The 15,000-nt window shown below is 45.1% G+C and overlaps 1 protein-coding gene across 1 annotated transcript in view; it reads left to right on the top strand.

Moving 5' to 3' along the window:
* Positions 1-15,000, top strand: part of LOC307241876 (protein kinase C epsilon type-like) — a gene marked incomplete at its 3' end in the record, with an annotated part of 60,505 nt that overhangs the window by 19 nt on the left and 45,486 nt on the right. Inside the window, exon 1 of the mRNA XM_080016127.1 lies at positions 1-333. This exon is cut by the window's left edge and continues 19 nt beyond it. Coding sequence (XP_079872253.1) covers positions 1-333 — 333 coding nt within the window. The remainder of the gene's footprint in view (positions 334-15,000) is intronic.

Genomic DNA, 15,000 nt, shown 5'->3' with positions numbered 1-15,000 from the left:
CTGCTGAAGATCAAGATCTGCGAGGCCTTGGACCTCAAGCCCACCGCCTGGTCCCTGCGGCACGCCGTGGGCCCCAAGAGCCAGCAGACCTTCCTCCTGGACACCTACACGGCGCTGAACGTGGACGACTCGCGCGTGGGCCAGACGAGCACCAAGCAGAAGACCAACAGCCCGGCGTGGCAGTACGAGTTCACTGCGGAGGTGCGCGACGGGCGCAGGATCGAGCTGTCCGTGTTCCACGACGCGCCCATCGGCTACGACGACTTCGTGGCCAACTGCATCATCCAGTTCGAGGACATTCTGCACAATGGGAGCAGACACTTCGAAGACTGGGTAAGAGACCTTGACTTTCCCCACTCCAAAAGATAACAGGGAAGCCACCCAGAAGACAACCACACTTCTGCAATGCATCATTCTATTATGTTCTATTCTGTTATGTTCTATTCTGTTATGTTGTTCTGCGCTATGCTATTGTGTTCTTTTCTGTTCTGTTTTATTCCGCTATATTATTTTGTTTTGTATTCTGTTCCATTCTATACTATTCTATTCTATCATGTTCTGTGCAATCGCATACTATTCTATTCTACTCTTTTCCATTTTATTCTATGCTGCATTCCATTCTGTTCTATTTGATTCTTTACTAATCTATATTTAATCGGTTCTATTCGATACAGTACCATTATGTTTTTTCCTATTCTCTTCTATTCAATACCGCACCACTCTGTTGCCGTTCCTGAATGTACAAAACGATAAAGTTACTGGAAAAAACTGGAATACCACCCATCTTTGTTGATGAAATGTGATTGCGTGCATGTTGCCGTGCTCCCAGCATGCACCTGCAAGCTGTGGCGGCATCCATGTGCACGTGCAGCTTGACTTCTAGGTGCAAAAATACACCTTCCAAACAGCAAAATTTCATTCGGATTTTAGATTTGGGTCATTTCTCCAAACGCAGTTAGTTTTGCTTTACTATTGCGTATTTACTCCTTTTTGTTCTTTTGAGTCCTGAAAAAAAGCTGCCAAGGTTTTTCATTTATTTAGCTATTCAACAATTGAATACACAATTTTTCCATATTGTCATATCTGCATTATGGTCCTGTCATCTGTTGCTGTGACACAAGTAAATGGGTGCAAGTTAAGAACTGAACACCTTTATAGGCACCCACGTACACACACACACACACACACACACACACTCTAGATCTTGCTGCTGCCTTTGTTTTGCATTGTGCCAGAGAAACCACTGACCCAGATCAGTGCTACAAAAGAGAGGAGAGCGAGTGTGACCACATGCGTGATCCATGCACACACGCACACGCACACACACACACACACACACACACACACACACACACACACACACACACACACACACACACACACACACACACACACACACACACACACACACACACACACACACAGGCATAGGTACGTGGGTACTGCACATGCAGAATGCAGAAGCAGCTTGTCTCCTTTATCTGCAGCAGCTAAAGCAGACAGATGTTGGAGTGTATTATTGATGTGGCCATTAGAAAGAGCAATAACAGGGGAGTGGGGGGCCGTGGCGGGCGAGAGGGGTCTCATGTACTGTGTTTTGGGAATTAGGCAACCAATGGTAACCTAATGCCAAAATCTGAGGATGAGAGCAATATCACACCATGTGTCAGATATTAAATAAAAGCATCTCGCTTTTCAGATTTTTCATGGTTAAAAGTCTCCTTCAGATGAATGTGTTTGGTGTCGGTCGTTTTGTTTCAATAGCTCATCAAGCTTTTCAGTCGCTGGAAGGTGTATCTCCCTAATTCCGCGGAAGCCGGACTAGTTGATCCCCTCTGCAGCCATGCATTGAGCTATCACAGTTAGAATGCAGTTCGTTGCTCTCTCTGTACTGGACGCACAGGGAGGAAATTGGTATTGACCTTCTCGTCTGAAGGAGGTCTGGGTGAGATGGATAAAAAAGTTTATTTCTGAAAAAAACCCTGTAATATCCCTTTAAAAGAGGCATATGGCTGTTCTGCTCATTATCCATCCAACAAAATCCAATAGAACCAACGAAAGACAGGAAATCTTTAAGGGTACAAGTCCCCAAATTCTGTCCTTTGCTGATGACACTCAATTGCATCATCCTCAAATGGGTAGTGGTCGTATTGAAGCAGATTTCTTCTCTTGTCTGCTCCGTCTCATTGTCCCAAAGAACAATACACTTGCATGTACAATGCTCCGCCAAACGGAATGCATTGGTAATCATTAGTATAAGTACAGTACCTGTCAAAGCGTGAAGTAAAATGAGATCTCAAATAATATATGGGTTTCCGTATTCTTGTGCCCTTTCATGGATTTTAAGGTTAGACTCGCAGGAGATGTGAGAGGATGTTGAGTCAGAAAGGGGCGACCGGCTTTCTGGAGAAGAAAAAGGAATGCATGAGAAAAAAAAACAACGGTCTAGACGCTGTTAAGATCTCGGAACCGACGGATCAAATGAATGGTGGAATAGCGGAATGGATATTTGTGGTCTCATTTCTTCCCTTCCACCTCCTGAGATACACCCTCTCTGCCATTTGCGCATTCCGAGTTTTGATGTTATTTCAGAAGCGGCGATCGCGACGTAAAGCATTTAAAAGTCTACTCCCGACCTGATATTGAGGCTGTGTTTCGGGAATTGAGTCTGATTTCCATCCGACGGGTCTGGTGTAATAGAACTGTATTACCATGAGAAAAGCCTCCTGTTTCTTTTCATTTGAAGTGGAGGCCTCGTTTATAGACTGTGGTGGTGAATGCAGGGTGGAATGTAGGGGCTGGAACAAAAACAAATCATACTGTACAGCAATATATCGCAATACCTCCCCTCATGATACGTTATCAATACACGGGTGCCACATATTGATCAAGATAGATGGATAGATAGATAGATGCTTTATTTATCCCCTGAGGTAAAATGTAGTGTCAGCGCAGCTCACATCAAAATAGGCAATAATAATAAAGTAATAAGAACAACAAACAATAAAAAATAATCCAAACAATAAACTAGAAAAATAAACACTGAACAGTAAAGAAATTGACAATATACAATAAACCTAAAGATAAGAAATGTATACAACCCTACAACCTAAAAGAATATTTGTGGGAGTTTAGGGAGGGAGACGGAGTCCTTCTGGCAGTGGGGCGCCGACATGGTGTGAGCTTATTGTGCGTCGACGAACAAAAAGGCTCGCTGGCCAAAACGGCCGCGGTCCGGTCCACAGGCGTTGCTTCGACCCGCACTGCATGACCCCCAAAGAAGATGTAAGAAAAACTCTCCCGGTCGGTCCGAACAATCGGCGCTAAACAGGCTGATCGGGCAGAGCCGGTACAGCTGCGCCGCAACAGGGCAAAGGGCAGCCACCCTGTCACCTTTTAAGTTCAAGGTGATCCATAGGCCTGGTTCAAGGTGATCCATAGCCCCCCAGCCCCAGAGCGGGTTGAGGAAGTCGGCTACCACCATCTGCGCCCCCCGGCCTATAGATCACCAACTTCAAGGGCTTAAGAGCCAGTTACCAACGGGTGATCCGTGTGTTGGTATCCTTAATGCAGTTCGACGTGGTCCGAACAGAGGGTGAAAGGACACCCCAGGAGGTAGTACCGGAGGGCGCCGACTTGATGGCCGCTCCTTCTCCACGGTGCTTGTGCTTGGACTCCCGCTCTGAGAGCTTCCGGCTGATGTACAGCACCGGTCGGTCGATGCCCTTCACCTGCTGCCCCAGGCCCTCTGTCCAACGCATCGCTCTGAAAGCAGAAAGGGAGAGAGAGGTTGGGTGTACCCAGCACTGGTTTCCCACAGAGAGCTGATCTTACCCTCTCAGACGCCTACTGGCTTCTTCTCCGTCCACTGGACCGGATCTGGCGCACCCTTTCAGGTTAAATCAGACAAAGGGCTGGTCAGTGCCGAAAAGTCGGCTACAAACCTTCTATAGTAACCTGCCAGCCCCAAGAACTGCCTTACCTCCTTCTTGGGCTTGGGTCTCTGACTGTTTTATCTATCTGGGGTGGGACGAGTCCTCCACCCAAGTGTAACCTCCGTGTGCCCGCCTCGGCTCCGAGGCGCCTTTCCTCCGGCGCCCTTCCCCTCCTGGATCCTGCCAACTGCGCCACTCGCGGGAATCTCTACCCACATGTACGGGTTTAGGGAGGGAGACAGAGTCCTCCTGGCAGTGGGGCGGCGATATGGTGTGAGTTTATTGTGCTTTGACAAACGAAAAGGCTCGCTGGCCAAAAACGGGAACATAAAATACCAATAATAATTCATCTCTGGGTTCCGTGGTCGCGGTCTGGTCCACAGGCGTTGCAGCGACGTGCACCACGCGATCCCCACTGAAAGACAGAACAACATGTAAGAAAACTCTCCCAGCCGGGTCCGACCAATCGGCGCTGAAGTGGCTGATCGGGCAGACCGCAGTGCAGCTGAGCCGCTACGGGGCGAAGCCAGCCCTGTCACCTGCAGACCATGGCTTAACCACAGCTCCTTGTCTGCCACAATATTTTTTTGTAAATTATTAACAAAAAAATAAAACAAGAAAATAACAAAGAACATAAATAAGAAAAGTTGACAATATACTGTACAATAAACCTAAAACATAAATAATGAAGCATAAAAAAATACCTAATGATAAACAATAAATATTAACTTAAATATTAACAGAAAATATAAAAAAAAACAACCTAAAAGACCTCACTGAGTAACTCTAGTGTATTTTTTGTTATCCAGTTACACAATTGTTGCGATGAATCGTTGGGTATTTTTCTTGCCATATATCGAGTATCACAGAATCGGAATAATATCGTACCGTCAGTTCCCCGGTGGCTCAAAACTCAAATGTCTAGGATCCTAAAAACACATGTAGCTCACCACGTCTCATACAAGATGCTGTGTGATGCTGGACCCAAAACGGACGTCCTGATCCTGGTTCTGGGTGTTCTCGGCGCAGGGTTTATTTACTCCACGGTCTCGTGCACACTTGGTGATCAGCTCTGTTCTTTTTCTTTTTTCTTTGTTCTCTTTTTTCTCCGACTTCTGTTCATGTGGCCTGGCTTGTGCTTAACCCCCCCCCCCCCCCCCTCTTTCTCATCTCTTCACATTCCATGTCTTTGGGCAGATGCGTTGGCTATTATTGGATTCATGGAAACTGGCACTGTGGGTGAGGAACACTGTACATAATAAGGCTATTGTCACTGTTAAAGAAGCTGATTATTTTATATATAATTATTTTATATATAAAATTGATATATTCATACATTATATCACATTACACCGTGATTATTTTATATATCAATTATGTCTATTTTCAATTAGAAAAAAAATCAGTTTGAGCTCCTTCACCTTAACTTTCCATTACTCCTCATCCCAGTTGGTATATCTTATTAAAATCAATAAGATAAGAGATAAGGTAAGATAAACCTTTATTAGTCCCACAACAGGGAAATTTGCACAGTTTCAGCAGCAAAAAGTGACAGCAGATAATAGAGAGCATCAATATAGAGTTGTATTAACTAAGAGTAAGTAAGAATCAAGGTAAGCACTATAAACAATATAAAATATATAAAAATATATGCTTAAGTAGAAACAACATAAATAGGTATCAGAGTAGTAAAGAGTATTGCACACATTTAGACTAATTGCACATCAGGGATTGCACTTTTTTTTTTTTAACAAATAAAAATAAATATATAATAAATTAATAAGTATTATTTAAATAATATATTTATTTAAATAATATTTATAATATAATATATTTAAATAAATATTCAGGTTCAGTGGGTAGATAGTTGCCCTGTAATGGGTGTGGGAAAACTCAGGCTGTAACCACAATATGATGCAATTTTAGATTCTCAAGATGGAAGATGATTTCATATTTGCTCTATCTGGCTATATATTTTGGAGAAAATTAAGATGTGATTCAATACTTACAAATACAACGAAACCTACATTTATTTTCATATTGAGATGTTCCTTTAAGATATCCGAATAAGTGTTGTGGGTATATTGCGGGAATTAGTGTGTTTATGTGTGTGTGCACCTGTAGGTGTGTTCTGGTTGACTAACAGTGCGGCCGGCTGGGCAGGATTTAATTTCGGGTGACGTGACTTTTTGACGTTTGAAAAGGCCTTGTATGGGCTTGTAGGAGAACATTAGCAATACACAGAAGCCTTACCCTCACTGGGGTTATACTAACTAGCTGTACGACCAGTGGAACCTCAGCATGGTTTACCCAATAATAATGTAGTCTCATCTCGATTAAATCCATAGAAAATAATAATAATAATTGTAATAGTAATAAATAGTGGATCATTTGTCATCATGTCCTTTTTCCATTGATAAATGGCGCCCGCCATTTTTCGCTTTGTCCCCAAGCTCAATGGTGAAGGTGTCCATGCTGGGCAGGTTTTCCAGGATAAGATTAAAAAAAAATAATAATAAATAAAATAAAATAATAATAATAATAATTTAAAAATAGGGAAAATGTGATAGTGGGCGTGAGGATTTCACGTTAAAGGGAGAGCAGATTTCTGAAATGATGGGGAATTAGTCACTTTCACGTGCTTCATTCTTCGAGGAAGCGTAGGCAGTCTAAGTCTTGTTAGGACTTGTCATCATGAAGAGGGAGGGCGGGAAGAGGATTGAAGGACGGAGCGAGGGAAGACGGGGCGTGTGTGCGTGTGTGTGTTTTGTGGTGGGTGTTGATAAATTTGACAAGCGAACGAGTGTCAAAATAAGCTGTCCGCTCATATCTCCGAGGCTGTGGTAAGTGGTACAAAGAAGGTGACTTGGAAAGAGCTTTGGCCGTCAAGCTTGGCTGTCTCCGTCAGTCGGACCTCCCCCCTCGCACCTCCGAGACCCCCCCCGGGAAATATTATTAAGCATCAGAATTTTATTCCTGCAAATGACGTTGATGATCTATGTTTATTAAAACTCAGCGGTAGAAGCATGTTGTTAAACGATCATGTTCCCAATTAATGTGTCATGACTTGACTGGGGGAAGAAAAGGTGAACAACTCGCCGGTGGAGTGGCAGGAGTGTTTTGAAATGAGTCACATTAACATTATTGCCTTGTTTTCTGTTGCGCCGGGTTAAATAACAAGACGACCCGGTGCTTCACGCCGTCTATTATCGTTGACTCGTTTCACCTTGGACAGCCTCTATTTAGGCGGTCATGGATGGCAGGCGGCGAGTGCTTCTGTCAGGCTCAGATGCAGGTACGATGTTTTCCCATGCCCCTGCGATGGAAGCGCTAAATTATAGTAACTGCAGCCAAAAAGCCTCCTCTGGTTGAAAGTGTAGAGATTATATTTGTTAAATACTTCTCATGGAAGTTATCTGCATTAGATGTAATGGTATGTTTGTCAATACCTCCACCAATCCATATTATTATTGCATACATACATATTTTCCCCCAGTTTTTGGACATTAATACAGCATGCCACTCATGCTCCTGAGTCACCTTTCAACGTGAAATACAGTTTTTCCTGCCGCTGTTCCTTTTTAAAGTGCTAATTCCATAAATCTGGATGCAGAGTTGCAGTCAAACGAAGACAGACGAGAGAGGGGTGTGTGTTGTGTTTTTACTCTGAAGCACAATGACTGCTTGACGGCACGTCGCGCCGTGTTGCTGCAAATACAATGTGTGTAGAGAGACGCAGACTTCTCGAGGGATCGCCTGTAACTTCTTTAATTCTGAACCGATTTTTGTGAAATTTAGCTGGTTATACTGTAAAAGTGAGAAATTGAACATGATACTGGTTTCTTATTGGAATTCAATTCAGTTACTCAGGACGGATCTAATCATATTTTTTCATTCACTACCATGTTTAAAGGAAGAAGGTATCATGCGTGCCTCATATTGCACTTTAATTTAACAGTTGAGTATTGAATATTTTATATATTTTAAGATTTTTTTTAAACATTGGACATTGTTGCTTTAAGTGTTTTACAGAATAAATGGAAAGCAAAATGATATCTCCCGTTTTTTCTTTATTTATTTTTTGCTGATCCGAAAAAAACGATGCGATCCGTGACTCAAAACCGCGGGGCGATCGGAACCGCAAGTTTTGTGATCCGCTTCGCCCCCTGGTCACGATCAACCTTTTCTCTGCGTTCATGAACTCGCTCGAACAGACGGCACCTCTGGAAAAAAGCGATCGACCTGGTTTTCAAACGCCTGCCCAAAGCTGAATAACGGCCTGTTGACGTGCGGTCGGCACGGGGCGTGGCCTGGCACGCCTGCGTACTTGTTGTGCCGTCAAACGTCATGACCGTTCGGAACACCGCTCGCCTGTCACTTCGTCCTCTGTTGGCCCGCCGCGAAAATGTGAAGTGAAACGGGTGAGCGGCAGTTATGTAATAGAGGAGGCGTTCCCTGAACGTGCAAATTTCCTAAACGTTCTGCTGTGTCCGAAACGCTTCCCGCTGTCGGGAAGTGGTGGTAAACCATGATTAACGCGAGGATGCAGCATTTTGGCTCAAGAACCGACAAACTGTGTGAAATTGTGTGAAGCCCTCAGTGGGTTTAGTCGATGCCATGGCGCAACTTGTGACCTGCCGCCGGTGCACCGCGGGCTGTGCCGTGCTGTGGGGGATGTTTCGAGAGAGCTGGGTTTTTGGATTCACTCGGCTACAATGGCTGCCTGTTCATTTCATTGAGAGCTGCTCGCCCAGCACATGCGCCTCAAGCAGCCCGGATCATTTTCCAGCCTTCCATTTTTTTTTTGGGAGGGGGGCCTCACAACAAGCGTGCCAGTGTAGGTGATATTGCGACCATGAACTGCCGTGACCGGGCCCGGCGGAGAGCTGGGGAAGCCCGTCGGCGGAAGGGCGACGTTGAACCGTGGGTTCCCATGGCGCCTTTACGCGCCAGAGGGCTGCGGCTTGGTGTTTTGAACGCGGTCGTCCTCCCGACGCTGCACGCGGGGAGTGCGGATAACCACCTCGCAGAGCTCCTCTACGGGGTCACCTTATTGCGACGGAATCGGTGTGGCGGCGGCTTAAAGACTTGAATACCCCCATTTTCCGCTGCACGAAAAACCCGGCGACTACTGCTAACATCTGCCGTTTGGCATTAGTGGGAAAGGTTACACCCGAGTTTCATCCCCGGGACAAATGACTCCGCAAGAGTCCCAGCTTTTTATCGGCTCCAGCTCCGATCGGCAGCGGTGGAAACACGACACCTGGATGACTCATTTTCGCCTCTTTACCGCCTGGAAAAAAAACAAAGAAAGGCCAACTCGTCTGCTGGCTGGAAAGGCGTCGATCGCCTGTTTTTTAGCGGGTTTACCCGCGTTGAAAAAAAAAAACCCGGGTATAGCCGCGAATTTTGGTGTACAGACAGTGCAAGTGAAAGTAAGTGACGTGATAAGTGACGGCGAAGGGAACAGAGGGAGAGGGAGAGAGCTGTTTGGTGTGCGCCAGTCTTGAACATGGAAACTTCCTCCTGGCAGTTGGCGACCACGGCAATGTGACTCAGCAGACTTTGAGGTTCAGCCCTGTCACTCTCCCTCTCAGTCCTCGCCGATATTTGTATATCTCCCTTTCTTTCCAAAGGCAGATATCCGCATCTCCATTGCGTCGCCCGAGAAAAGCGGCGGCGGATTCCAGCGCGGCCGACGACGACACAGAACGCTGAGACGAGTTGAGCGTCGTGGTCTTACCCGGTTATGCTGAGTCATGCCACAACTCGTTTCGGATCTCAGCCGAAGCTCGATAGATTGAGCGGGATGTCCCGCTGCGCTCCGTCAATACCCCTCCTTGTGGTCGATACCCCTCCCCGTGGTCGATACCCCTCCCTGTGGTCCCCCTCTCACACTTACTCCAACGGATTGCTGATGAGATGAAGGTAAACTGTACGACAGCAGAGAACACCCGCATGAATACCCCTCTCTATCCCCCTTTGTCCATCTGTTTGTCTACCCTTTTTCACAGTTTTTTTTTTTCCCCTCATCGTCCCTCCGTCGTTTTTGATATGATTCCAGATCCAGCCCCCCCCCCACCCCCACCTCCTCGAGCAATTTGCTCAAGATCACTTTGGCCGAGTGGTTGCCGCTTAACACAAGGCGCCCGGGCACAGCCCGGTTCAGTGATGAATTAACAACCCCGCCTCTCGTATGTGAAATACTGTATGTCCCGTTCCGTCAGCTACACTCCTTTTATGAAAGCTCATGTCTCCTCTTCTACATGGTCTCCTGGGGACATGGCTGAATGGCACACTGCTATTTCACAACAGTGTGTTTCTGTTTTTTTGTGTGGTTTTCGGTTGTGGCAGGGGCTGCTTTCTCTGCTATCACAAGGTCTGCCGGGTGTAAAGGACGGGCTATGCTCACATTGCCTTTTTGTCTCTATTAATACGAGCAATTATGTATTAATTCTGCTTAACAAATGTTAATGTACTAATGTGTAACTGGCCTCCCCAATTGCCCTTTTTTTTTTAGCAGGGTCACACAGTGCAGATTTCAATAGGGTGATGGCAAATATGCTCAATGGCTTGAGTTTGGGGCTTTAAAGCCATTTTTAACTGTCAATATTGAATCATCTGCCAATTCTGCACTCCTGGTTGTAAAAAACAAAACAAAACAAAACAAGCGGAGTCACTTGTATCACTGTGTATGCATGCTGTCTCAAACCAAAGCTTCTCTGAGACAGGGGGGTGTTGCAACAATGAAGAAGCCAGATCTGCGGTCGGCTTGTGGTTGAAAGCATCAGCGACCGTGCCTCAGCTGCTCTCACTGCCAGCCAAACTGCATCAAGTCGAGATAGCGGTGTGTTTCTTTGCACAGCACGCTCATTTCTGGAAGTATTCCTCAAAAGATTCTTGAGCCACTGTCATTTAATGTATCTGAACAATCAATACAGTTCATGGCGCAGCATGGTTGAGCATGTGGTGTCAAGCTACTGTCGTTGGTGCTTAGAGTCAATTTTATTACAATTCGGTGCATGAGGCCAAGATAATTCACCATCACCAACAGCACGGAGCAGGTGCTAGTGGTCCAAAGTGCAAAACATCTTCAAAATACTACTTAATTGCTTATAACTCAGTACATGTACCTAGTAAATACCCTCCCCAGAGATAGAGCGGTATAGAGGCATCTTAAGGTATCTTTAGCGCTCCACTTTTACCGATTTTGTCCTTTAAAGACAATGATGAACACCACATCTGATCGTATTAATCAGGATGTCTGGAGGTGCCATATAATCATCACGCTTTAGCTGGGAAGTCGCTGAGCGACAGATTAACAGATAAACAGAGTTTCATACAGTTCGGTCCGGTTTCATATCAAAATGAACCTTTGTCAGTACTTTTCGGCCGCGCTTCAGTCTGCTACTATGGAGTGTGGTTGACTTGAGCGATGGTATCAGGACGGCACCTTATCTTGACCCTGTTTCCCAGAGTAAGGGGGTGCCTTTGGCCCATCCTCTCCAGGGACCAAAGGAAACGTGTGTGTGTGTGTGTGTGTGTGTGTGTGTGTGTGTGTGTGTGTTGTGTGCCTAAAAATAGGGGTGGCGTGTTTGAGTCGCACGGTAGCCCCGACTTCCTGTTTTCACTCTCCCAAGTTTACTTCCCAGTGAAAGAAGGGAAGACAGAGAGGGGACAGAGGGGGATTGTTCCCCAGGTACACGCCCCCCTTTCACCCCCTATCTACTGTACTTTTCCACATTCATGACCTGTGTGTGGATGCAGATATTTAAGGAATGCAAGCCAAAGGGGGGGAAAAATAGCTCCAGCGTGTTTCCCAATGCTCCTGTCAGTATCACTTAGCTGCTTCCCCCACTTGCATCATCATCCTCATGGAAGTGGAAATTACCCTTTCGTCCATTTATTTCTATCGGGAGTTTCCTTTTTTCCCTGTTTCCCGCTTTGTTTGCGAAAAACCTGATTGCATCCCTTTGGTTCTTGGTTCTTGTGTGTATTGTAACCGGCTGATGGTCTGAAGGGATAAGAATTCAGGTTAGAGGCAGGGGAAGGCAGCCCAGTGAAAATGGCACACTTAGGACGGAGAACGCATTGGACTCGAAACAAAAAAACGTCAGCGTCGTCGCCAGATAGTGGAATGGTGAATTCCCCCGACTCTCAAGTTTCTGGAGTCAATCAACCGGCCTGTGATTCCGTCCTGCCAGAGCTCTTTTCTTAATATTGTACAATGTCATCTATTGTACAATGTCATCTATTGTACAATGTCATCTATTGGAAGGAACCAAAGAAGGGCTCAGGTTTATGAGGGAAAGGCTCATCGCGTAGAATTTGACCATTTCCCGTATCCAGTCCTCTACTCAGTCCCCTCAATGTATCGTATGTGCATGGATGTCAAGTTCAGTCCATTCGAAGCCTTCATTCTCAAAAGGCTTTCTAGGACCACAGTCAAATGTCAGACTGACAAGCAAAAAAAAAAAAGAAAAGGTCCCAAGTGAACCCTGAAAGTACCGAGAAAAACACCTCGAGACAGGACTCCCTTCCAGGGAGTCTGTCAGCCTTGTTTTCACCAAAATGAGTTAATTAATAACCCGAGGCCATTGTTGTTTCGTCGCCAAGGGTAAAGCGTGGCTGACTGACCATATCGGTTGCCAGTTTCGAAACTTGTCCCCGTTTATCCCAATGATGATCCCCGTATGGATCGAAACGTTGTGCGTAGCCTGGCGGAGTCGAAGGTTTCATTTACTCGTGCGGAACGTCCCAGCCCGGCAGGTCTGTCTGCGGGGGCCGTTACTCTTTCCGTAACTGGTTTCCGGTCGCCGTAACAACAATTTGGCATGGGAAACGGTCAACGGTCCGGGCTGCGGAAAATGGAGGTTCTTGGCAACCTTACCCACCCAAGACACTTGGAATTTGATGGTGTTGTTTGAAATAATTGAACCACGGACATAAGGGGTTCATCGTTTTGGGAGGAAAGTCTCGGCTTTTTCGATTGTCAAGGTGCCCTTGAGCAAGACAGCAACAGCTCTATACATTAGACATGAGATACGTATATTTTCTTCAAGCGTTCCCGACACTGGGGTTTGGTGGACAAATTATGCAGCGGGTGTTGACCTTGACCTGCTACCAAGTTGTCACGCACCAGTTTTCAATCCCCAGCGATAAAAGCTCCGACGTGAACTTCAAAATGGTAACGCGGCTGAAACATACCCATCCGCCGTCGAGCGAGGAGCTGTCTCTTTGTTTCCTCGCAAACAGGAAGAGGGAAGAGAAGACAGGTCCGCACACACACACACACACACACACACACACACAAACACTCACCCAAACACAATAGTGGGGTTTTTTTTGTATTGCTTAATACATTTTAGAGGTAGCTACGTTTTCCCTGTGGGCTGAATCAAACTATATTTTTATATTTTGGTAACTTGCAAAGCACTCAGCCACGTGAGCCAAAAAACATGCTAAAACGGTGGCGCTCTGAACGGGGGCAGCGAACAAACAGCAAAAGTAGAGCTTTTTTTCACAGCAGCGCGGCCCCACAACCTTCCCCTTAATAACACTTTCTTTCTTGGCGTTTGGCTGCAGGGCGTCATTCTCTTTACTCTTCCTGGGACTGCACTGTTGTTCCGTTCACATGCCTGCGTGGAGTCGGTCAAACGTACACAGACACACACACACACACACACGCACACACACACACACACACACACACACACACTCACACACACGGTGGCCCCGTTTCTCTTTGCCTGTGATCTAGTAGTTGTTGTTTGTTTGCTTTTTCCTTCCCTTATCTTCTTTTTTTAAAGCTGCCTTTTTACTGAATCCGAAAAAAACTGATCGCATTGTTGGAACCCGCCCCCTAGTGGCCTAGTGATGGAGTGCCTGCGTCAAAATATTGCATCTCAAAATATGTTCGAGAAAATGGGAGTCCTGGGTCTCCGCTAATCTAAAATTTGTCATAGATAGATGGATAGATGGATAGATAGATAGATAGATGGATAGATAGATAGATAGATGGATAGATAGATAGATAGATGGATAGATAGATAGATGGATAGATAGATAGATAGATGGATAGATATAGCTCACAAAAAATAGTCAGTAGTAACAAATAATGAGAATAAAAATAGAAAAAAGGAAATGGTAATATGTAATAAACCTAAGAATGAAAAGCTTTAAAAAATGTATTTATTTTTTTTAAATTTACATTAAACAAAAACATAGTACTAACAGTAAAGCAAAAAAAAAAGAACATTAAAAAAAGTATATTATTTCCTATAACCTATTGATATTGTTCAAATGTTTTAATCGAAAACAATTTGAAAGAGAACAAAGGCAGAAGCACGGTTTAGACCACGGTTGAGAACACGGTTTACGTCTTGTTTGAGCCGGTATGTCACAAACATCTCGAGGTTTAAGTTTAATCCAAATCGATCCACATACGGGGCAGAAATTTGCAAAAATCAGACCAAATTTGACCAAAATCACAGGCACGGTCTAATGCATTCATCGCCAAAATATGTCCAACCCCGCTAAAAGTATCTGGGACACAACAATGACACTACGAATACGGTGGAGGTGTCGTTCAAACCGGTGTGTCACAAGCATCTCACCGCTTGAGTTTCATCCAAATCGATCCCCTTACGGAGTCGAAATGAGTGAAAAACCGAACAGATTTGACACCAAGTATTCAGCTGGTCCTGCTTGACTGACATACCACTATTCATAAACAAAATGAACGAGATGAGATTTACTGTAAGACGCTTTATGACGTCCTAAACGTGGTGCCCATTAATTTGACCACATCCACGACCACGTCGAGTCAAGTCCACTCAACTGTGCAAGGAAGTGATGCATTCAAGATCCAGTGAGGCATCGGGACAATAGAAGCCATGCAACGATACGGATTACCCACAGAAATACCACAACTCTTTCTCGTATTTCATGATAATGACACTTTTTGAAAATATAATTCAAATGTAATTCACAAAAGAAGTCACCACAAAAGTTACTTAAGTTTGACCACTATCGTAAATCTCCATAAACATGTAAACCTGCTTGA

This window comes from Zeus faber (assembly GCF_960531495.2).
Source record: "Zeus faber genome assembly, chromosome: 16".
Lineage (NCBI taxonomy): Eukaryota > Metazoa > Chordata > Actinopteri > Zeiformes > Zeidae > Zeus > Zeus faber.
Note: the sequence above shows the minus strand (reverse complement) of the source record. Positions and strands in the feature narration are given on the sequence as shown.